At 45.7% G+C, this 25,503-nt stretch overlaps 1 protein-coding gene across 2 annotated transcripts; it reads right to left on the bottom strand.

Moving 5' to 3' along the window:
- Positions 1–587: 587 nt before the first annotated feature.
- Positions 588–25,421, bottom strand: LOC133466012 (mitochondrial adenyl nucleotide antiporter SLC25A23-like). 2 transcript variants are annotated; one of them, XM_061749272.1, is made up of 10 exons: positions 25,085–25,421; positions 19,976–20,099; positions 19,531–19,618; positions 18,742–18,853; positions 16,924–17,082; positions 16,017–16,169; positions 15,674–15,787; positions 5,919–6,086; positions 3,992–4,142; positions 588–3,905 (listed from the first exon to the last, which is right to left on the bottom strand). In XM_061749272.1, the coding sequence occupies exons 1-10, from the start codon at positions 25,295–25,297 to the stop codon at positions 3,724–3,726; spliced, it is 1,464 nt and encodes a 487-aa protein (XP_061605256.1). In that variant the 5' UTR covers positions 25,298–25,421; the 3' UTR covers positions 588–3,723. The 2 variants fall into 2 exon arrangements, with proteins under 2 accessions (XP_061605256.1, XP_061605257.1); XM_061749273.1 differs by lacking the exon at positions 25,085–25,421 and having other exon boundaries at positions 16,924–17,048; positions 19,976–20,028.
- Between the last annotated feature and the right edge of the window lie 82 nt (positions 25,422–25,503).

Here is a 25,503-nt window from a genome sequence, read left to right as displayed (position 1 = left end):
TAATTAATAGGGGTTTAAAAAGTATATAAATATTTTAAAAAGTGTGAAAGGAAGCTATTCCAAATACTTGCAGTTAATGGAGGTACCGCCAACAGTAATTAAAAATTAACCATTAAAGGTTTATCAATTCAGGTGACAGCGCCACCTAGTTAAAGCAGAACCCAGGCCCCGCCCAAAGTGGGAGGGTGCTACACATGTATAAAAATACTGTATTTTGCATTTTTAATAATATCTTCTTTCACTCCTGTGGTGAAGTATGAATACGAAAGGTACACAAAAATACAATCTTTTATTTGTTGTCTTGAAAATAAATGTAAACCAATCAGTGCCCTATATATGTAATTATACAATGTGCCAATTCATTGGTAAACCGTACATACGACAATGAATCATCATATCATTCAAATATTATATTATGACAAATGTTCTTGTCTTTGTGCAGGTAAATGTATAACGCAAACAGATTGCACTATAATAATATTAATAATATATAATAGTGGTTACATTGATTACTATAATTTCTGTACTTGTATTAAACAAATTGCGATGTAAAAGCTGTCGACTGCAATGACAAACAAATACATGTGTAAGAATGTAATCCTTTATTAGTTCCACAGGGTGCAAATCAAAACGATATTTTCGTATGTTAACATGTTTGTTGGCCTGAACTCGTTTTACATCTGGTTCATATTGAGTGTGGAATTTGAAAATATTTTGCAAGGAGCATTATCTAAGACGTAATTATTGCACACAATTTTACATGCCCCTGAGTAAACAAGACTAATGCAGCTTCCAAAATGACTTGTGCAAATACATTTATTAATATAGAGTACTGTCATGAGCGGTGTCCTCTCCCCCTCTCTCCCCATCCCTCTCTCTCTTCACAGTAATCAGCACCACCTCGGCCGGGCACCTGTCATTAATCAGCCCTCATCATCACCTGCATAAGAGCCTGCCGGATCCTGGAAACTCTCGCCGGAGTATTAACGCTCTCGTGTGGTACAACGGCTCTCAAGCCTCTAGTAAGCCACGCCACTTCTTCTGATTTTTCTCACCTCCGTGTTTCTCCTTCTCCTCGGTGCTCCCTTTGCGTCCCTCGCCAGCCGCCTGTCCTTTCCACCGCCTGCCACACGTTCCCTGCCTCAACATCCCACCAGCATATCTCAAGGACCATCTCCATTGCCCTTTGTTCAATAAACTTTTCATCACAACCTCTCAGCCTACGCCTGCTCTTAGGTCCTGTCTGAATCAACTCGTGACAAGTACGCTATCACCGAATTTTCATCATGGAGGCATTTAAAGTGCACATGCATGTTCAGTCGGTATTGATGTGTTATCAAAACTAAAAAGTTATACAGTGGAATTTCAAAAGTCAAACACTCGAATAGCAATACTGTTGTTGCAATTACTTTAAATTGTAGCAAAGTGACATTTCTTCAGTGTTTACCATGAAAAGAAATTTTTAAAAAGTGATATTATTGTACACTTTTTAACTGCAGCACTACCTATAAAAATCCTCAAGTGACAAGAATTTTCCTTCCCCATTATGTTTGTTTCAAGCCTCTTTAATGTTTGAGTAGTTTTACTTTATTTCAGTTTTATTAATATTAATTAATTTGTCTTTATATTTTTTGAACAGTTAGGAATGTTAAATGCTATCCAAAACATTTTCTGTAGTGAATAAAGATATTAAATCACTTTACATTAAATGTCATGAAACTGAGTTGTGTTCAACTTTTGAGGTTCTACTGTACAGTACTACTAGCATTTATAAACAAGCCTTTATAAATACACACACATAAACACTTTTGTGTTTAAAATATTTGGAATAAATAATCCCACCCACCCTTAAACTGGCTGACTCCACAACCAGAACATGCATCCATGCTTTACACGTGTCATGCGCAAAAGGCCCCACTGGACACAAGCATTCATCATTTCAAGCAGGCTTGTGTGGAAGAAAATAACAAGAGTAGTAATGCAGAAGATGTGTTACATCGAATGCAGACACATTTAAGAGAACATTCTTCAGAACTGCTCCAACAAGGTACTGTCTTGCTGAAATAATTTAACAGCTCCGAATTTAACAATAAGATGATGAATACGTGTATCTTTGTGTCACATTTTGGGGGGCAAAAGCGTCATTGCAAGGAATAAACTATTGAAAATAGCTCTATATGATACTCAATGAGTATATAGTACAAATTCAACTGGATGAGTTTTGAAATGACAAATTATGCCTCTGCAAACATTCCGTAATACACAAAAAGTGGGTGCCCAGTTTCTTGGCATTAAAAAGGTCGGAGCAGCTGACAACAGAGAAAAGCATCTGACTGACATTTCATGATTTCAAAAAACATCCAACATGAATCACTCATCTTTAAAGCTTAAAATAAATAAATCTGTGACACTATAAAAACCAGGGCAACTAAAAGCAAACTGTTTCCTCATTTTTTAGACATGCTGCCCTGTTATTATGCAGATTTTTGGGGGGTTTTTGGAGTATGTTTTATGAGCAGCATTGTAAAACAACAACAACAAAAAACCTACTGTTCATGGTTTGGATTATAGTTGAATACAGAAAATCCACTGAGCATACGGTCTATGTTCATATAATTTGATCAGTAACGGTAAAGACATGGCCCATTGAATTTCCTATTGAAAATCAATGACTTGTACTGACATGAGAACAGTATTTGGGTTAATAGCAGTTGTTATCCATCAAAATGTCATTCATTGTTTCTAAGAAAAAAAAAAATTTGAAAGTAATATTTTTCAAACTTTTGTCAAAATTTCTTTACCGTTAGGTCTTCGAAATGAAGTTTGATGATTTGCAACATATTTTCTGAAGATGCTAATTAATTTTTTTGATATGGTTAATATGTCTATTCCATGAAAACGAATACAATTGCATCTTAGCGTCTTCAGTGTTCTTTTACAAACGGTCCTTTGTCACTTTACCGTTAATTCCACTGGAGAGAGCCTCATTATGTTGTTGCAATACACCAGCGGGATCTGTGAGCTGAAGTGCCAGGATGAGGCAGCCATTTTGCATTCACGCAATAGCAGACAGCAAAACAATTAGGTATTCCTGAGATATGAATGAATATGTATGAATTAGTGCAAGTGTTGAAACGATTGCATGTCTTTACCGTTATTACGATTGGATAAAGACGAGTGAAATGGGTTTAATGAGTAGTTAGGATCATTTAGCGCTTGTACAGTATCCACAGTTTGAAAGGCAACACATGTAAATTGCAATGCAACTCAAATGGTTTTTATGAAGTGGTTGATGTCTTTTCCATTTTGTTTTTTTGTCTTCACTGTTATAAAAATAGGTGTACAGTATTTCAAAGGGGCACCACCATCCTACTTTAAATGCTTAAAATTTAAAATCAATAACTTTTTGAAAATAGGACTTTAAGCAGGCCTGTTTCATCATGGGAGACATTTACCCATATAAAACTAAGGGAGCATTTAAAAAATTGCTAAATTAGATGTGTGTCTTCACCGTTATTGATCAAATTATATGAAAATGACCCACATGCACGGTCATTTTCTGTTGTTTTGTTTCAGTGAGAGTGCATTCTCCCAAAAAGAATTGACCTCCCAACCAGATGTTTCCATGAGATGGATCTTTTCTCTCACCAGCGTTGTCTCATAAACTGAGTCTTTGCTTTCTTTATCCTTTCCAGTTCGGTCATCCTCACTCGTCGTCCTAGTCTAGTGTCCAACCCCAAGGAATCTTTTCATGTGCTCATATACAACGTAGGAGATGCTAACAGCTGGAATGACTTTGAGAAAGTTGGGTGTGATGCCACGATACAGACCAGACACACCTTCGTTGGATAAGATGAATTTGAACTGGCCCACCAAGGTCAGTTTTGGGTTACCCTCCGTGCTGGCTGAAAGAAGTGGAACGATAGCGGTCACACAGTCTCACATGACAGGCGGACTCATTTGCTTCATCAGAATCTGCAGCAAGTCTCACCTTGCGCCTGCATTCGTGTCCGAATGAGAGCAAGTGGATATGACGCTAGCTGCCCACAGGTGCTGGAAACAGTACCACAGCCCAGTAGGACCAAAACACCTGGATCTGCAGAGTCTAGACAGTACCTCTGAAGCCAGGCATTCTTTAGAGTCTGAAGGAATGACAAATAAAAGTGTTTAGATAATAACAAATGGAATTGGAGGGTGAGAAGGTGCTATAAAATATAGCTATACCTGCACTATAACATTAATTTAGAGTGGAACTTCCAAATTTAATATCTCCAGGACTTTCCAGGACGCCGATCAACAGCCAATTTGTTAATATTTCAAGACAACTTTTACCATAACAAATAATTCCAGGTTTCTGGGACAAAATCTTTTAAGTAATATTTTAACATTGTAACTGTCATACAAGTGTAAAATTACAGTAGCAGACAAACATGACATGATCTGGAAATGAGGAAAGGGGATTGTGGAAAGAGTGTACGTGTAAAAAGCTAACTAACTTTTTTTACTATACTATATATACTATATTAAAACTTGATAAAACAATAATAAAATAAACTACAGTGGTACCTTGAATTTTGAGTTTAATTTGTTCCGTGACCAAGCTCTTAACTCAATTTAATCGTATATCATATTAATTTTCCCGATTGACATGAACTAAAATGCCATTAATCCGTTCCAGCCCCCCCAAAATACACCACGATTTTTTTGTTACGGGTTTTTAATAATAATAATAAAAAATAGCACTGTATTGAATAGAAACATAACAAAACCTAATAAGGAACAATGTAAAGAAATAAACTGGTTTTATACAGTGAGGCAAAAGTCGCCATACATAGGAAAAAACAATGTATTTTTTAATTTTACAATTATAACCTATTTTTTTATTTTATTTTCAGACATATTTAAGATGCCTTTGACAAAAGAACGAATTAAAATCATTTTGATGGCCATGTCTGGAAGTAGTAGAAGCCTGGCTGCTGAAATTGGGCTCAGTCAAAGGAGCATAAGTGGCATCCATACAAATTGCAGATGCTACAGCATATGAGTGAAGATGACCCAGTTAGACAATATCTTTTTCCTATGTATGGTGACTTTTGCATCACCCTGTAAAGTGTAATTACTGTATGTAGTGTTCTAGTTGTCTGCTGCATATGTGCCTTTAAGGGGCGTGGCCTCATGAGTAACTTCAGGAGCTAGAGTCGGGTTGGCCTATGAGTGTGTGTGTGTGCGTGTGTGCATGTGTGTGTGTGCGTCTCCTTGAGTGTCTGGACATCAGTTATGTCCTTCAGCCTATCCTTGCCAATGTTCTGATTTTGTATTTGTGTGTTTGATTGTCCCGTTCTATAAACGGCTGAAAATGCATCAGCGACTCCGGGTCTCCTTGTCTATATGCAGGAGCATTACAGCTCCCTAATTGCTCCAATTTTGTTCACTTTACTCTTGGCTCCCAAAACAAAGCAAAATATCAACCAAGCGGTGGCTTGTAACTCCAAAATCTCTTAAGTTGTACACTCATTGTACCACTCCCTTTTTGACCCTTGCTTTTTTATACTTATGGCGACTTATTGTAACTTTAGTCATACATTACTGGTTCATCATCTCTGATACACTTGAGTGGCTGCATCACAGAAAACATAAACAAACAAAAAAAAAAAAGTTTATTTCACTAGATTCTGAGCTGAAGTCTATGTGATTTGCTATAGTATCGTGACAAATGCTGATGACGCTATGATGCTATGTCTTGTGAGATGTCGCGCATCATGACATTTCAAACTTGATGTTTTCGTAAGCCTTCTGATCTATACTGATCCTGACCATGTTTGGTTGCACATACAGTAAAGTTGGACTATGTCCTTAGGGGAATTTGGTTTTGGATGTTACACTGTGTCCAAGACATAGGTTGACTTATTTCCACTAACCTCATACACAGCTAAATCGATACCAGCATAGGGGATGATGCCGATTGTATTTGGCAGGTAGCCCCTGTAGAAAGCCCGGACTCCCTCCCTTTTCAGGATTTGTCTGGCACAGTCAGCCATACCTGAGTATTGCCCTGTCTTCCTCAATGTTAGACGGGTTTTCAGCACCTACCGAATAGAGAGAGAAGAAAAACATGGATTAAGAAAATAATGCTTAATTTCATGGTGATGACCCAAATTGTCATATTTTTAAAAGTCGTCAAAGAGCCCGTAAAGTGATTCTCTCGCTTTTTAAAAAAAATATATTAAATATGTTTGAAGTTATGCGATAGATTGGTGTTCCCGTCGATCCACCTCGCGAATGTACGCTCCCTACCCAACAAAATGGACGAGCTTCATCTTCTGTTAAAGACCAGTAAAGACGCGCCGCCATGTGCTTCACGGAGACCTGGCTTTGCGACGCTCTACCCGACCGCGACATGGAATCATCGGGGAAAACCAAGGGCGGCGGGATATGCTTCTATAGCAACGAAAAATGGTGTACGGACGTCACGGAGCTCAGCACACACTGCAGCCCGCATTTGGAGTCGCTGTTTTTGAACTGTAAGCCATTCTACTCGCCGCGTGAGTTCGCATCATTCATCCTGGCTGGAGTCTACATTCCGCCTCAAGCTAACACGAACGCCGCACTGTTAACGCTCGCCGAACAAGTCAACGAAATTGAAAAAAACACCCGGACTCACCCCTCATTATTCTCGGGGACTTTAACAAAGCTAAACTCAACCACGAATTCCCTAAATACAAGCAGCACATTGACTGTCCTACCAGGGAAAATAACATTTTAGACCACTGCTACACTACGCTAAAAAACGCATACCGTGCTATACCTCGTGCAGCCCTGGGCTCGTCTGATCACTGCTTAATTCACTTAATTCCGACGTACAGCAATGTCTTTATGTCTCCAAAGTGTTCTCTGTCAATTGACTGTCTGTTGTCGTACTAGAGCGGCTCCAACTACCAGAGACAAATTCCTTGTGTGTTTTTGGACATACTTGGCAAATAAAGATGATTCTGATTAAGTGCCACAAGATGGCGACGCGTGCATACGCAGCTGCTGGTCTCTGTCCCAAACAAATGGTGTTTTCGTGTTTTTCGACTTATACGTCCGAGTGTTTTAGTCCGTCTTCCTCATGTCTACATGTTCCAAGACGCAGATACAGTTGTGAGATTCTGCTCGACATCGGCAGAACTACTTTTACGGAGTTAAACTCAACTCTCACTGAGGAGTTACGAAACGGCGGTCTGCTCCGGGTGCCTACAACAACTCTGACCCCCACTCCTGCGTCGTGCCCAGAGAGGAGGCGCCACGGACGGCGAAGGAGGAAGCAGAAACAGGGCAAGCGCGGAGGTATCCGAGCTAGGCTAGTGGCTAAACCACACAAGCCGGCTATTCCCTCCATTGTGTTAGCCAACGTATGCTCTCTGGACAACAACAACATTACATTTGACTGGTCCGCTCTACTTTTAAGACGGTGTGAAAGTGCTGTGTTTTTGTGTTTGTGGAAACATGGCTTAACAGCAGCGTTCCAGACAGCGCCATTCAGTTTGACTGGCTAGCATGCTACCGAGGGGAGAGATCTCTCACGGGAGACAAGACTCGCGGCGGTGGACTGTGTGTTTACATCAGAGACGCCTGGTGCCGGGAGGCTATCTTGGTCAGTCAACACTGCTCACCGCTACTGGAGTTTATGGCTCTGAAGTGCCGGCCGTTTTATTTACCGAGGGACTTCACTGCCATACTGCTTGCGGCAGTCTAATGGACACTTACAGACCACTGGTTAAAGTCTCCCAACCAGTTAGGAAACAGGTACGAGTGTGGCCAGAAGGGTCCCTTGAGGCACTTCAAGACTGTTTTGCCACCGCAGACTGGACCATGTTCAAACAGGCTGCCACCTAGAACTCCATCACAGTCCTTCATGAGTACACAGAGACTGTTACTGCATCAGCCAGTGCATGGATGATGTCACCATCACTAAGTCCATGACCGTTAGTGCTAATCAGGAGCCATGGCTGTCGGGGGAGGTCTACAGACTACTGAAGGTGACTTTTAGATCTGGGGATGAGGAAGGCCTGAGGACAGCCAGAGCCAATTTGTCCCGTGGCATCAGGGGGGCCAAGAGAGAGTACTCCAGGAAGATCATCCACCGCTTCAGTGACAGCTATGACACCAGGAGTCTGTGGCGTGGTATTCAGACCATTACAGACAATAAACCCTCACCACAGACATGCGACAGCTCCACCTCCCTGCTAAATGAGCTAAATGACTTCTTTGCTCGCTTTGAGCCACACAACAGCACTCCTGCACACAAGACTGCACCCCCTCCTGGTGACCAAGTGCTGACACTGACCCGGGACAGCGTGAAAATATCTCTCGACAGGATCAACACATCAAAAGGCCCAGGCCCAGTTAACATACCTAGTTGTGTTCTGAGGGACTGTGCAGCTGAACTCACAGATGTCTTCACGGACATCTTCAACACCTCCTTGAGTCAGGGTGTTGTCCCCACGTGCTTCAAAGCCACCATCATCACCCGGTCCCGAAGAAGTTGTCTCCCTCCTGCCTCAATGACTACCGTCCCGTAGCGCTCACTCCCATCCTGATGAAGTGCTTCGAGTGGCTAGTCATGCACTATATCAAGACCTCCCTCCCCCCACTCCTTGGACCCCTTCCAGTTTGCATATCAGTCCAACCGGTCAACCGATGACGCCGTCTCCACTGCCCTCCACTCTGCCCTCAAACACCTGGACTCTACGGGCTCATATGTCAGACTGCTGTTCATAGACTTCAGCTTAGCATTCAATACCGTCATCGCTCAACTAGTTATCTACAAATTGTACCAGCTGGGGCTCAACACTTCGATGTGCAACTGGCTGCTGGACTTTCTGACCAGGAGACCGCAGGCAGTACGGGTCGGCAGCAACACATTTAGCACCATCACCCGGAACATGGGGCCCCTCAAGGTTTTGTGTTGAGTCCCCTCCTCTTCACCCTGCTGACCTATGACTGCAGACCAACATACAGCTCCAACCTCTTCATCAAGTTTGCAGACGACACAACTGTGGTGGGTCAAATCAGCAACGTGTCATGGTCTGTGTTTTGGTTTGGGTTGTGTTTAGTTTTGTTCAATGTTTTCCTGTGTTCCATGTTTGTCGTGTGCTCATTAGGTTGTTGTGTCCACCTGTTCTCGTCTACTTTGTGTTGACCAATCAGCTCTCTCTAGCCACTCGTCTTGTCCAGGTGTTCCTCGTTGTCTCTTCAATTTGTTTGTATTTAGTTCCCTGGTTTCTTTCAGTTCTCGTCGGTTCATTGTCGTTGTCACATGTCTTGCCATGTCATAGTCGCCAGTTGTTTTTGTCATAGTCGCCTGTTGTTTTTGTCATAGTCGCCAGTTGTTTTTGTCATAGTCGCCTGTTGTTTTATCATTGTGATTAAATATTATTATTTTGAGATTCCCGCACTCCTGCCTTGCCTCCCTGCTTCCCTGCAATTGGGTCCACCATGTTCTTGCCTTGCGTTCCTCGCCGTCGCCCTAACCATGTTCATGACAGAATGAACCGACCAGAACAGGACCCAGCGGGAAGAACATGGCGTCACCCTGGACGCCACCAAACTGCCTCCCACCGTCCTCAGCCTGCCATCCATACCTACCCTCCTCCAGTAAGCCCTATCATTCAGTCTTTTCTGTCCTTTTCCTCGGGTCCCCCCACTTGTCCTAGTTATTCACCATGCCCTACTATTGTACATCCACATGTTTCTTTAGATTCAGATTTTTCTGATTGTGAAGATGGCCCTGATTTAGTTAACCTCCTGTCGGATTCTGACTCTGACACAGATTTAGATTTTTCTGGTTCCTTCCCTAGTTTATCCCGTCCTCGTCAGTTTTTGTCACGTTTCCACGTTTCCAACCCCAGTGAGTCCAAATCCTTTCCCTCTGACCTTTTCTTGGGCACCCGTTTGGCCATCTACCCGGGACCGCCGCGTGGTGGCCAACGGAGGCGCCCAAGTAAAGGTCAAATTTTGCCCCCTCGTTTTTTCCCCCCTGTTCACAAATCACTTGATTTTTCACCTGTTCCCACACGTTGTTCCACGGCTCCAATTAAGTCACGTCTAGTCAAACCTGCCCCCAAGCCATGTTCAGTACCAGCCATTTTTCCTAGTTCACCTTCCCGAGACCTTGTGGACTCTTCCACTCCCGTACCCTCTACTCCCACACCTCAATGGCGGCAGGCTGAGGAAGCGACTGCAGCTCCCGTTCCGGCTCCTCGGCAGCTGCGCCAGGCTCCCGCACCGGCGGCGCTCGTCCAGCGGCCGCCACCCATCCTTGCTCCGGCGGCGCTCGTCCAGCGGCCGCCACCCGTCCTTGCTCCGGCGGCGCTCGTCCAGCGGCCGCCACCCGACCATGTTCCGGCGGCGGTCGTCCAGAAGCCGCCACCCGTCCATGTTCCGGCGGCGCTCGTCCAGCGGCCGCCACCCGTCCTTGCTCCGGCGGTGCTCGTACAGCGGCCGCCACCTGACCATGTTCCGGCGGCACTCGTCCAGCGGCCGCCACCCGTCCTTGCTCCGGCGGCGCTCGTCCAGCGGCCGCCACCCGTCCTTGCTCCGGCGGCGCTCGTCCAGCGGCCGCCACCCGACCATGCTCCGGCGGCGCTCGTCCAGCGGCCGCCACCCGTCCTTGCTCCGGCGGCGCTCGTCCAGCGGCCGCCACCCGTCCTTGCTCCGGCGGCGCTCGTCCAGCGGCCGCCACCCGTCCTTGCTCCGGCGGCGCTCGTCCAGCGGCCGCCACCCGACCCTGCTCCGGCGCCGCTCGTCCAGCGGCCGCCACCCGACCCTGCTCCGGCGCCGCTCGTCCAGCGGCCGCCACCCGACCCTGCTCCGGCGCCGCTCGTCCAGCGGCCGCCACCCGTCCTTGCTCCGGCGGCGCTCGTCCAGCGGCCGCCACCCGTCCTTGCTCCGGCGGCGCTCGTCCAGCGGCCGCCACCTGACCCTGCTCCGGCGGCGCTCGTCCAGCGGCCGCCGCCCGTCCTTGCTCCGGCGCCGCTCGTCCAGCGGCCGCCGCCCGTCCTTGTTCCGGGGGCGCTCGTCCAGCGGCCGCCATCCGGCCACGTTCCGGCGGCGCTCGTCCAGCGGCCGCCACCCGACCACGCGCCCGCGGCGCTCGTCCAGCGGCCGCCACCCGACCACGCGCCGGCGGCGCTCGGCCAGCGGCCGCCGCCCGACCACGCTCCGGCGGCGCTCGTCCAGCGGCCGCCACCCAACCCTATTGCCTGGCCCCTGCATTACCATTGGGTTCGGCACCGTGGCCGTCCGCCTGAATGGCCCTGTAAAGACCCTGGTGCTTGGCGTCCTGGACGACCTCCTGAACCGCTCAGCCAAGCACCTCACCTCGGGTGGCCTGGATGGCCACCAGACTGACCTGAGGGGTGGACTCTGTACCCTCCTCCAGGCCCCCTTCCGCCCACCCTGGGTTGATGTCTTTTTGGTTGTTGTTTGGGGAACGTCTGGGATCCGTTCCTTTAGAGGGGGGGTACTGTCATGGTCTGTGTTTTGGTTTGGGTTGTGTTTAGTTTTGTTCAATGTTTTCCTGTGTTCCATGTTTGTCGTGTGCTCATTAGGTTGTTGTGTCCACCTGTTCTCGTCTACTTTGTGTTGACCAATCAGCTCTCTCTAGCCACTCGTCTTGTCCAGGTGTTCCTCGTTGTCTCTTCAATTTGTTTGTATTTAGTTCCCTGGTTTCTTTCAGTTCTCGTCGGTTCATTGTCGTTGTCACATGTCTTGCCATGTCATAGTCGCCAGTTGTTTTTGTCATAGTCGCCAGTTGTTTTTGTCATAGTCGCCTGTTGTTTTTGTCATAGTCGCCAGTTGTTTTTGTCATAGTCGCCTGTTGTTTTATCATTGTGATTAAATATTATTATTTTGAGATTCCCGCACTCCTGCCTTGCCTCCCTGCTTCCCTGCCATGTTCAGTACCAGCCATTTTTCCTAGTTCACCTTCCCGAGACCTTGTGCACTCTTCCACTCCCGTACCCTCTACTCCCACACCTCAATGGCGGCAGGCTGAGGAAGCGACTGCAGCTCCCGTTCCGGCTCCTCGGCAGCTGCGCCAGGCTCCCGCACCGGCGGCGCTCGTCCAGCGGCCGCCACCCATCCTTGCTCCGGCGGCGCTCGTCCAGCGGCCGCCACCCGTCCTTGCTCCGGCGGCGCTCGTCCAGCGGCCGCCACCCGACCATGTTCCGGCGGCGGTCGTCCAGAAGCCGCCACCCGTCCATGTTCCGGCGGCGCTCGTCCAGCGGCCGCCACCCGTCCTTGCTCCGGCGGCGCTCGTACAGCGGCCGCCACCTGACCATGTTCCGGCGGCACTCGTCCAGCGGCCGCCACCCGTCCTTGCTCCGGCGGCGCTCGTCCAGCGGCCGCCACCCGTCCTTGCTCCGGCGGCGCTCGTCCAGCGGCCGCCACCCGACCATGCTCCGGCGGCGCTCGTCCAGCGGCCGCCACCCGTCCTTGCTCCGGCGGCGCTCGTCCAGCGGCCGCCACCCGTCCTTGCTCCGGCGGCGCTCGTCCAGCGGCCGCCACCCGTCCTTGCTCCGGCGGCGCTCGTCCAGCGGCCGCCACCCGTCCTTGCTCCGGCGGCGCTCGTCCAGCGGCCGCCACCCGACCCTGCTCCGGCGCCGCTCGTCCAGCGGCCGCCACCCGTCCTTGCTCCGGCGGCGCTCGTCCAGCGGCCGCCGCCCGTCCTTGTTCCGGCGGCGCTCGTCCAGCGGCCGCCATCCGGCCACGTTCCGGCGGCGCTCGTCCAGCGGCCGCCACCCGACCACGCGCCTGCGCCGCTCGTACAGCGGCCGCCACCTGACCATGTTCCGGCGGCACTCGTCCAGCGTCCTTTCAGATATTTGTGCTGTCTTTGTAGCACCGTGGGCCCTTGAGTACCGTAATTTCAATTTGTGTTACGCATATTGAAGAATTGACAATAAAAGCACCTTAACCTTGACCGTCAAAACTTGTAAGTACTGAGAACAATTTAAATTTAATTAAAATTCATTTCATTCAAATTTGGCAGGCTTGTTACCAATACTGTTCTCTGTGGCGTGCCAAATTACAATAAATGTTTTCTTGGTCACTTTACTGAACCTTTAAGTAAAAACAAGAATTTTGCTATGTCGCCACTCTTAAGGCTCTATTTTCGTAGACAGCGCATGTGCAGCGGTGCGTAAATGCCGGTGGATTCTGGTTTTCGTGGAAGCCAAGGCTCGCTTTTAGATTGCGCCTTGCAGAGCAACATGTTGGTGGCAGAAAGTCAGCCTAAACGTACGCCTGCTCAGAACACATCTAAATACTGGCGCAAGGTAACTAACGCAATTTTGGCGAATTTGGTCGGGGCACAGGCAGTCAGATACTGAGGTCTGTGGGTATACGGTATTTAAGTCACCAGCGGTGATCACCAGCTATGCCACCGTGGGGGATCTAGGTTCAAGACCCCGACCGGACCATCCGCCAACATCCCCCAGACTCACGGGTGTGGTGTCCTTGAACAAGACAATGATACTGCCAAACTGATCCCTGGGCTCTTCAGCTGCCCCCTGCTCCAGTGTGTTCCACGAACAAGTGTGTGTGTTCACTGCGATGGGTAAAATGCAGAGAACAAATTTGAGGCCGATGACTGTGGTGTCGTCTGCAATCTTCAGGAGTTTGACAGCCGGTTGTATTAAGGTGCAGTCGTTTGTGTAGAGAGAAGAGCAGCGGAGAGAGGACACATCCTTGGGGCCCCCCGGTGCTAATTGTTCGCGTGGATGAGGTGGTGTCCCCCACCCTCACCTGCTGCGTTCAGGAAGCTGTAGATCCAGTGGCAGAATGCAGGCAAGACATAGAGCTGGAGAAGCTTGGAGTATAGATGTTCGGGGATGATGTTGTTGAATGCACAGCTGAAGTCCACAAACAGGATCCTCGCGAAGGTACCTGTGCCGTCGAGGTGTTCCGGGATGAAGTGCAGTCCCATGTTGACTGCATGACCTGTTTGCTCGATAGGCAAACTGCAGGGGGTCCAGCAGGGGTCCTGTGACGCTCTTGAGGTGGTCCGGACAAGGCGTTCAAAGGACTTCATGATCACAAATGTCAGGGCGACAGGTCTGTAGTCATTCAGTTCTGAAATTGTAGGTTTCTTGGGGACTGGGATGAAGGTGGAGCGTTTGACGCAGGATGGGATTTCACGCAGCTCCAAAGATCTTTTGAAGATCTGTGTGAAAACCGGAGTGAGTTGGTCTGGGCAGACTTTCAAGCAAGAGGGAGATCTTGTTGATCTTTTGTTGTTTAAAGACCCATTTCACGTCCTGTTCGTGAATAGTCCATGCGGAGGGGTAATGTAATGGTGGTCGTCGGTGGTGTGGCTGGGTGAGTGTGTGGTGTAAAAGTTTCCTTTTCAAATCTGCAGGAGAGGGTATTCAAGCAGTTAGCCAGTCTTTCATTGTTCTCTGCTTGGGGGGGATGATCGCTTGTAGCTGGTCAGTGCTTGTAATCCACGCCACACTAACCTAGAGTCATTTGCAGCCAAAAGGATTCTTAGCTTTTCTGCATAATTTCTCTTTGCGATGTTGATTTCTTTTGTCAGCTGATTTCTGGCTTGATTGTACTAGGCCCTGTCCCCAATCCGATAGGCATCCTCCTTAGCTTGGGAGAGTTGTCAAAGTTAAACAGTGAACCACGTTTTTTTGTTATTGTATGTGTAAAATGTCTTTGTTAGCACACACACGTCTTCACAGAAGCTGATGTAGGATGTACCAGTGTCCACATTAAGTATTCATCCAGGCTACCAGTTGAAGCTTCAAAGACACTCCAATCTGTGCAGTCTAAACAGTCTGGAAATTCCATTTTAGCTTCATTAGTCCACTTCTTCACTGTCTTCACAACAGGCTTCGCACATTTAAGCTTGTGCTTGTATCTTGCTATTAAGTGAATTAAACACTGATCAGACGAGCCCAACGCTGCACGGGTAATAGCACGGTACAAGTCCTTTAGCGTGGAATAGCAGTGATCTAAAATGTTGTTTTCCATGGTGGGACAGTCAGTGTGCAGCTTGTATTTAGGGAGTTATTGGTTGAGTTTTGCTTTGTTAAAGTCCCCATGAAAAATGAGGCCTGAATCTGGGTGCCTTTTTTCAAGTTCATTTACTGTGTCAGCCAGCGTTTGCAGTGCCGCATTTGTGTTACCCCAGGGGGGGCGCAAACACCGGCAAGTATGTATGAAGCAAAGTCACGCAGCGAGTAGAATGACTTACAGTTCAAAAGCAGCAACTTCAAGTCTGGGCTGCAGTGTGTGCTGAGCTCCGTGACATCAGTACACCATTTCTCGTTGATGTAGAAGCATATTCCGCCAAATGTCTCCATTGAGACTGTTATTGCGCCACATTTAAAGGGAATGTAAGTAGCCACATTGAAATTACCAACACCGGTCTAACCCTGGTGGACCGTTACACGTGCTGGGCCGGATTTACGCCGGTCATGAAAATAAGGCCCTAAAAGTATTGGACCAATTAAGTCTCTTAAACTTAATGATATGAGAACAAGTTTGTTTCAATTCTGACCAAAATGTGATTCGTGGACATATTTACAATTAATTTCACCTCAATTGTGTCAAGGCAGCATTACTTTTTCTTGAATCTTCAATAAGTAAACAAATAAATATGTAAAAAGTTTCATGTTTTGACCTCCATGGGGTAAATGATGGTTTGGGCAGTTGCTCCTGCCAAAGAGCCAGCAAGGAATCTTTCTTGTACCCTCAAACTTCCCCCTTCCCTGCTGCCACGGATCAGCCGTTTGATCTAAAGAAAGACAAGAGGAAAGAAAAAGAGACCAGGTGCAGATATGAGGTTGCAATTAAGGGCAAAAAAATTGCTTGCTTCAACACCCCCCCCCCCCCCCCCCTAAAAAAAAAGAGTTAGATTGAAGTCTGTAAAACTACTACATAGATGATTCCAGATTCATTCAGAAATTAAAGACAGAAAAGGCCTTCATTGGACAGCTGCTCGTTGTTGACTTATTAACACTGACCTGTTCATAGGCCATAAACTTAATTGCAGATTCTGGGGCAATCTTGAGGACATTGATGCCATTTCCCCTCCAGAGTGAAAAGACACCTCCTTCTTGGATCATTCCTCTCAGCCCCGACCACAGATTTGTCCCACGAGACACAGAACCATGTACCTTGACACACAATCCAGGACAGCAGTCTTATTATATCCTGTGCTAAATTTGGGAACAGACTCCCTCATGAATGTGGTTACTGCACTGATCCTCTTGTGCATGCTCTATTTACGCTCTCTTGAGAACATGAGCAAGACCCTAAGATACTTGTACTCATTTAGATCAGTATAAATGTAGATACCTGTGTTTCTGAAAGTTGTGTTTTATTAAAGTCATGATAATGAAATAAAAAAATAATAAAAATAATATTTTGTTGTAAATGTGCAAGAATGACCAGTAAACATTTGCTGTGAATATTTATAGCTTATTAGATTGGTTTTAATGTAACATAACAAAAAGTGAATTTAAAAAAAGTATCACAAGTAAAAGTACCGTAGTTATGTTTCCTGCATGGAACCTCTGGATGATGTCATGTATTAAGCTAAAGAAAAGCAACAGTGAGAGTAGCTGCTGCGACGTTACTAAATTATAGTGTCATACATTAAACTGTTGACAACAAATCTAACAAACCCAGTAAATGTGAATATGTCCCAAATACAGTAAGTCCATACTGCTTACACCACATACAAAAAAAGCATTTGCATCAATAGATGTGGTGGACAAACATATACTGTACCAAACCCTGCAGGATACAAACTAGATGCAGCCATTTTACACATACGTACTTCACACTTCACACAAACAAAATTATATTTCAGGGCCTAAAAAGCAACATTTATCTCCACTTTGTCGAAGTGCAACTGAAAGGACTCACCTGCAGGAAAACTTTCAGGCGATCCAAAGGAGCAGTTCCTGTCCTGGACACAGCACCTGCCATTGCTCCAGCAACCAACTGCCTCCATACCAGACCGGACTGCCGTTCCTTCTCTGAGAACTCATCTGGCACCGTCAAATGTTCCCCAATGTCAAACATCTTCCAATAGTTTTGAGATTAATGAATTTCATAATTAATTTTGGGTACAACACACTGCTAAATTTGCATCAATGCTGTATATACGCCTTCATATATTCTATATGTGGCGCCAAGGCATAAGCGCAGAATAGATTCACAAACACACTATGACAAAATGTTTCTGTTATCGACCTCTGTTGTGTTCCTTGATCCTTTCCATTGGATTTCTGTTACTTTGCACACGATTGATTTCTTCTGCAGGACATTCCAAAGGGTTATATGATCAGTTGTATGGTATGTTATGTTTGTGCAATGGCTCTGATTGATTTTCCATCTTCCTAGCTTCACAATTGCTTGTTTTTTCACCAATATGACAGATCTCTGTTTTTCATGTTGGTTACACCTATAACAAGTATAAATGTTCTTCTTCAAAGGCAAAACCCAATCTGAAACTGACCGTAGACATTCATCACTATTTACTGTATATTATAGAACACAGCTGGACAACAAAAAAATACCTCAGTTACCAGTTTCAGTACCTACTGCACATGCTGCATTCTAAGTTGTCTATTAAATAAAGATCTAAATACCTGGAAACAAAGTTGAAATGTTGATCTCTAGTTCATATTAATATTTTGATGTCCAATCCAAATGTCTTCAGTCTGTGCATGCAGACAGATACATAAGCTCCACGGACATGTGGGGTGACTCAGACGTATTTCATTCACAAATATTTGAACCCTTTGAATCATTGTAGAAAGCAATTCATTGACTGCATAATCATCCATCCATCCATTTTCTTTACCGCTTATCCTCACTAGGGTCGCGGGTTGCTGGAGCCTATCCCAGCTATTTTCGGGCGGGAGGCGGGGTACACCCTGAACCGGTGCCCAGCCAATCGCAGGGCACATAGAAACAAACAACCATTCACACTCACATTGACACCCACGGGCAATTTAGAGTCACCAATCAACCTACCACGCATATTTTTGGGATGTGGGAGGAAACCGGAGTGTCTGGTGAAAACCCACGGGGAGAACATGCAAACTCCACACAGGCGGGGCCGGCCGGGATTTGAACCCCGGTCCCCAGAACTGTGAGGCAGATGTGCTAACCAGTCGTACACCGTGCCGGCCGCATAATCATTATCATCATACTTTTGAGCCTATTTTTATTTTTTAAATCACCCCACTGGCCGGCACGCAGCTATGGAGGAGGGGTGGGGGGGGGGGGGGGGGGGGCACATGCACGAATTAATGATAGATGTGACCCAGAATCTTTCTTTGTAACTTTTGTATGAGCACACAGCCCTACAGAATTATGTCCACCTCAGGTTGTTGACGGCCTATGTGTGCTCAACCCAGTACAATTAAATACTGTAATAGCAAAGGCTTTACGGACAAAGTCTGCACCTCATATTTATCACAAAAGGTGTACAAAATGAAACAGCCACAAATCAGTCTGCTTTGACCCCCCTAACATTCTTAACAGCTCTCTTATTTTCAATGCAGCATGATACAATGCAAGCATCACAATGAATCAAAGATCACATGTTATTGCAACGAGAAGGGTTCCGCAACGACAGCAAATCAACCACAAAATATAGTCGTGAGTGCTGGAGTACTCAGATTATTATTATCGTGACCATTTCAACACAATTACAGGAATTAGATGACTCACGTGGGAGTGTTTCCAGTAGTGGACAATCTCCTCCATGTTGTGGAAAGGATTGAACAGGAAGTGATCTCGCCATTCTTTCCAGTCAATGGTCATGGTGCCATCCCTGTCCATGCTGGGAAATTGACAAACTTGTTGGCTGGTTGGTCAATAAAAACAATAATTATACTTCGGCTAGGTAATATTGTGTTGGGTTTCATTATATAATTTGGCATGTTGTATGTACTATTACTTTGACAACAGTTAGATATTTCAAAATCTACAATCATTTCACTTTTAAGTTCAATACATTTGCATTTAATCTTATAAGAACTGTTTATATTAAAACATTTATTTAGGTAATATTTTTATTTAAGATTTATTCATCCATCTTCTTCCACTTATCTCTCTATTTTCTGTGACCGTGCGTCCTCATCAGCATCAAGGGTGAGATAAAACCTATCCCAGTAGACCTTGTGCGAGAGGTTGGATATAGCCTGGACTGGTCACCACTTGATTAAAGGGCACATATAGATAAAACAATGCACATTCCCATTCCCACCTATGGATAATTTATAGTGGGAGGAATTGATTGGGATGTTGACGTGCTAACCATTTTGACAGTGCTGCTTTCTCAAAACTCAAAATGTTATGTATACATTATGTAACAGGTTTCATTCCAAGACTGCAAATAAAATAATAATGGTTAAAGTACAGTTGGTATCATTGGAAAGGATAGAAATGAAGCACATGTTTGTGTGTGTGTGTGTGTGTGTGTGTTTTCTTCTTCTTTTTTAAAATCTTCTATTGCACCTCTGCAGTATTCTGGAGGCCTGCTCCTTGGTGACCTCAACTCCAAGCTTGTGCAGCAAGTGCTGGATCTCGCCCACATCAATTTGACCTTACACAAAACACAACAAAATGTTTGTAAAATGTATTTCATCTTTGGAGTAAAACTAACCATTATTTACAAACTTGTAAATTAGGTCAACTTTAAGGGTTTTGTTATTATTTGACCTCTCCCATGTATACTTTTTGGATACTTTATTGTACTTTTAATTCATATTGTAATCTTTTAGCCAAAATAAAGTAAAACATTATCTATTTTATATTCCAGTCTAGAAGCTGTGAGGCTTCAGTGAAACTGATCCACCAGTCTTTTTGCTCACAGCATGTTCATTATAGTAAGTGCTGTATTTAGATATGGAAAAGGAAGGCATAAATATTTGTGCATGGGATTCAGTGTTTTGATCAATACCATCATTGTTCCGATCCAATTTGTGGAACATGAGCCATAGCCTCTTCTCTTGAGCCTGCAGGTACTGGGAGAACTCTTCGAAGTCCAGCAAACCATCATGATTGATGTCACTCTCCAGGACTATCTGTGGGCGCAGATAGAAAAGTGTTAGGAATTAAGGTTGGAAAGACGGGAAGATTAATTTTCCTGCGCAGAAAGTGCTTGTGTACACAAGATGTGGTGGGCATACAGACAGCAAAGACGTGTCAGTGGTCACATGGTGAAGAGTGCAACAGATACACACAGGGGGAGTGAGGAGGAGAGAGGAAAACAGTCCTTCCATTAGAGTCCAGCTTACCTGGGGGAAAACTTACAGTAATTTCTCCTCTCTTGATGAGCACATAGAGAAAGAGCATAAAAGCAAGACAGAATGCCAAACTTTGCTATTACATCTATATCTTCTAGTTCGGATGTTTAATTTTGTGGACAGTGAAAGATACCCAAAATAATGATGACTTAAATGAAGCACAAAGAAATTTAATAACACACTTTAATAACTTGAACAACAAAATGTAAATGTATAAAGAAGTCTAAACCCTTTTCATACATATTTGTGCGTTACATACCATGGTGGAGCTCAATTTATTTTAAAAACAGTGGTCCTCAGCCAGCAGGCTGTGACATTTGGGAAGAGAGTGATTTTCCTTTTTTTTTATTAATCCATCAATCCATCCATCAATCCATCCAACCATTTTTCCATACAGCTTATCCTCATCAGGGTCATCCATCCATCCATTTTCTAGCGCTTATCCGAGGTCGGGGCAGTAGCTTTAGCAGGGATGCCCAGACTTCCCTCTCCCAAGCCACTTCATCGAGTTCTTCCGGGGGGATCCCGCGGCGTTCCCAGGCCAGTCGAGAGACGTAGTCTCTCCAGCATGTCGTGGGTCATCCCTGCGGTCTCCTCCCGTTGGGACGTGCCAAGAACACCTCACCAGGGAGGCGTCCGGGATCCATCCGAATCAGATGCCCCAGCCACCTCATCTGGCTCCTCTTGATGTGGGGGAGCAGCGGCTCTACCCTGAGATCTTCCCGGATGACCGAGCTTCTCACCCTATCTCTAAGTGAGAGCCCGGAGACCCTGCGGAGGAAACTCATTTCGGCCGCTTGTATCCGGGATCTTGTTCTTTCTGTCACGACCCACAGCTCGTGACCATACGTGAGGGTAGGAACGTATATCGACCGGTAAATTCGGCTTAGCTCCTTCTTTACCACAACGGACCGATACAAAGTCCGCATCACTGCAGGCGCTGCACTGATCCGCCTGTCGATCTCCCGTTACATTCTTTCCTTACTCGTGAACAAGACCCCAAGATACTTGAACTCCTCCACTTAGGGCAGGGTATCATCCCCGACCCGGAGAGGGCACGCCGCCCTTTTCCGACTGAGGACCACGGTCTCAGATTTGGGGGTGCTGAATCACATCCCAGCCGCTTCACACTCGGCTGCAAACCGCTCCAGTGAGAGTTGGAGATCACGGCTTGATGAAGCCAACAGAACCACATCATCTGCAAAAAGCAGAGATGCAATACTGAGTCCCACCAAACCGGACCCCCTCTACGCCTCGGCTGCGCCTTGAAATTTTGTGCATAAAAGTTATGAACAGAATCGGTGACAAAGGGCAGGCTTGGCGGAGTCCACCCCTCACTGGAAATGAGGTCGACTTACTCCTGGCAATGCGGACCAAACTCTAGACACCGGTCGTCCAGGGACCAAACAGTCCGTATCAAGGGGTTCGGTACCCCATACTCCCGAAGCACCCTCCACAGGGCTCCACGAGGTACACGGTCAAACGGCTATTTTGAAAATCAGGATCCACCAGTGCCTCTACACGTCAACTGCTCATCTCGGTCTCATGATACAGTAGTAAAAAAAAGTAAGCCCAAAAGCTAGTCAAAATTTGTAAAAAACAAATTTGGAGAGCTTCTACAGAAAGGGGAAAAGGCCAAATAATGAGACAAACGAAGAGCCTACAACTTCAAAGAATAAACATCTGCATTTAAGAGACAATACTAACAGGACTACTTACAAACCCCAATTTTAATGAAGTTGGGATGTTGTGTAAAACATAAATAAAATAAAAAAAACAATGGATTTGCAAACCATTTTCAACCTATATTTAATTGAATACATTACAAAGACAAGATGTTTCATGTTAAATTGATCATCTTTATTGTTTTTATGCAAATATTCATTGATTCATCTTCCGTACCACTTATCCTTCACTCGGGTTGCAGGCGTGCTGGAGCCTATCCCAGCTATCTTGGGGCGAGAGGCCGGGTACATCCTGAACTGGTCGCCAACCAATCGTAGGGCACATACAAAACAAACAACCATTCGCACACACATTCACACCTACGGGCAATCTTCAAAACGTTTTCAATTAACGTACCATGCATGTTTTTGGGATGTGGGAGGAAACCGGAGTTTCTGGAGAAAACCCCATGTAGGCACGGGGAGAACAAGCAAACTCCACACAGGTGAGGCCGGCTTTGAACCTGGGTCCTCAGAACTGTGAGGCAGATGTGCTGCCCGACAAAGTATACATGTTTAACTAAAACCAAGGTAAACATAATTGGGCCAAAGTTGAGTATTTTTGCTGCACTTAAGGTTCCTAAGAGCACAGTGGCCTCCCTAATTCTGAAATGGAAGACATTTGGGACGACCAGAACCCTTCCTAGAGCTGGCCGTCCGGCCAAACTGAGATATCTGGGGAGAAGAGCCTTGGTGAGAGAGGTAAAGAAGACCCCAAGATCAATGTGGCAAGATGCAGTCGGGAGATGGGAGAAAAATCTAGAAAGTCAACCATCACTGCAGCCCTCCACCAGTCAGGTCTTTATGGCAGAGTGGCCCGACGGAAGCCTCTCCTCAGTGCAAGACACACGAAAGCCCGCATGGAGTTTGCTAAAAACACCTGAAGGATTCCAAGATGGTGATAAATAAGATTCTCTGGTCTGATGAGACCAAGATAGAACTTTTTGGCCTAAATTCTAACCGGTATGTGTGCAGAAAACCAAGCACTGCTCGTCATCTGTCCAATACAGTCCCAACAGTGAAGTGTGGTGGTGGCAGCATCATGCTGTGGATGTGTTTTTCAGCTGCAGGGACAGGACGATTGGTTGCAATCAAAGGAAAGATGAATGCGACCAAGTACAGGGATATCCTGGACTAAAACCTCCTCCAGAGTGCTCAGGACCTCAGATGCTCCTAAGGTTCACCTTCCAACAACACAATGACCCTAAGCACACAGTTAAAATAACGAAGATTGTGGCTTCAGAACAACTCCATGACTGTTCTTGAATGCCCCAGCCAGAACCCTGACTTAAACCCAATCGAGCATCTCTGGAGAGACCTGAAAATGGCTGTCCACCAACGTTCAACATCCAACCTGACAGAAATGGAGAGGATCTGCAATGAGGAATGGCAGAGGAACCCCAAATTCAGGTGTGAAACACTTGTTGCATCATTCCCAAAAAGACTCATGGCTGTGTTAGCTCGAAAGGGTGCTTCTACTAAATACCGAGCAATGGGTCTGAATACTTATGGCTGTGTGATATTTCAGTTTTTCTTTTTTATAAATCTGCAAAAATTTCAACCATTCCATTTTTTTCTGTCAATATAGGGTGCTGTGTATACGTTGTACATTAATGAGGGAAAAAATTTACTTAAATGATTTTAGCAAATGGCAGAAATATGACAAAGAGTGAAAAATTTCAGAGGGTCTGAATACTTTCCATACCCACATAGCCTAGCATAAAATCTGGTATGACACCAGGCACTTGCACGGACCTTTTTGGCGGCAGGTGCTCAAGCCCAAAAAAAGTGCACCCATTGCCAAAACAATGCATACAATTAAGAAAAAACTGTAGTATATATTTAACTTATTTCTGCTAACGTAATGCTGTTCATTACGTTAGCAGAAATAAATACATTAAATAAAATAAGTCAATAATACAAATATTAACAAAAGAGGTGATTATTAACAAACATCGTTTTTTATGTACAAAATGATACCAACATAATTAATTTTAAGAAAATCCACTATTAGTAAGCCTATAACCTGTACAACTAAATTGATAAAGAAAATAGAGAGGGGAAGTAAAAGTTAACAAGTGAGATAAGGTGGTTGGCAAAGTGCACACAACCTCTTATAATTGGGTATGTGGCTGTTCAGAGTTAAGCAATCACATTCAAAGTCATGTTAAATGGGGGTCAGCACACACGTAGTACCTCCATCAAAGTGCATCTGATTAAGCCCAAATAAATTAAGGTGGGAGCATATGTACAATTTTCCCAAGGACTCAAATATTAAAACACTGAGTGGAGTTGATGTCAGAAGAGGACATTTTTCCTATTTCTTTTTTTTTTTTTTTTTTTTAAATATTGATGGATGAAGGGCGGCACGGTGACCGACTGGTTAGAGCGTCAGCCTCACAGTTCTGAGGACCCGGGTTCAATCCCCGGCCCCGCCTGTGTGGAGTTTGCATGTTCTCCCCGTGCCTGCGTGGGTTTTCTCCGGGCACTCCGGTTTCCTCCCACATCCCAAAAACATGCATTAATTGGAGATTCTAAATTGCCCGTAGGCATGACTGTGAGTGCGAATGGTTGTTTGTTTCTCTGTGCCCTGCGATTGGCTGGCAACCAGTTCAGGGTGTACCCCGCCTCCTGCCCGATGACAGCTGGCTCAGAAAATGGATGGATGGATGATGGATGAAGAAAAAAAGGAAAAAGAGCACTTTTGTTCATCCAGGGCAAAGGGGCAGGTGCTAGAGCAGCACTTGGGGTCTATGTGTGCACGTGCCTGTATGACACCAATTTCCCTCAGTTCTGAAATGATGGCTAGGTAAGTGTTCAATTAGAATTAATGGGCTAATTTATGCACTCGATAGGCTGTGCCTTACGCCCGTTAATATAATATAATATAATATAATATAATTTAATGTCTTTTGACAACGCCTATTACTACTCCGTATTAACTGCTGAGTATACAATTAAAATTATGACCGAGCCCCTTATATAATACCAATATTTTAGAGAGAAAAAACGATAGTGTTGCAGGTGTCATGGTCTCACCTCTTCAGCCTCTCCCTGGTGCAAACCTCGAGCAGCCAGTCCAAGTCGCAGCTCACTGATGTCAACCCTGCCATCTTTATTCAAGTCGAGTTGCTCGAACAGATCAGCATATCTCCTCTGACGTTCTGACTCCACAGACGTGCCGTTTTCTGCCTTCGCTTCGTTTTCTCCGCGTTGACTTCGGCCGCACAGATCCTTGTCTTCTTCGCCCATGAAGCTGACAACGCTGACGAGTTCCCTTACTGGCAGGGTATTATGATTATAGCCCGAAATAATATACACCGCAGCAGTACGTCATCACAAGCGTGCACAAATGGAACGACGAGGTGCGCGTGGGTGCGTGTTGCGCATGCGCAGCGGATTTAAGTCACCGACGGATGCGGCGTCTTTTTCTAGGTCTGGATTGTCATTCACACGTT

This window comes from Phyllopteryx taeniolatus, chromosome 16, assembly GCF_024500385.1.
Source record: "Phyllopteryx taeniolatus isolate TA_2022b chromosome 16, UOR_Ptae_1.2, whole genome shotgun sequence".
In the NCBI taxonomy this organism is placed as follows: Eukaryota; Metazoa; Chordata; class Actinopteri; order Syngnathiformes; family Syngnathidae; genus Phyllopteryx; species Phyllopteryx taeniolatus.
The sequence above is the reverse complement of the archived record's forward strand: the minus strand, read 5'-3'. Positions and strand labels throughout refer to the sequence as shown.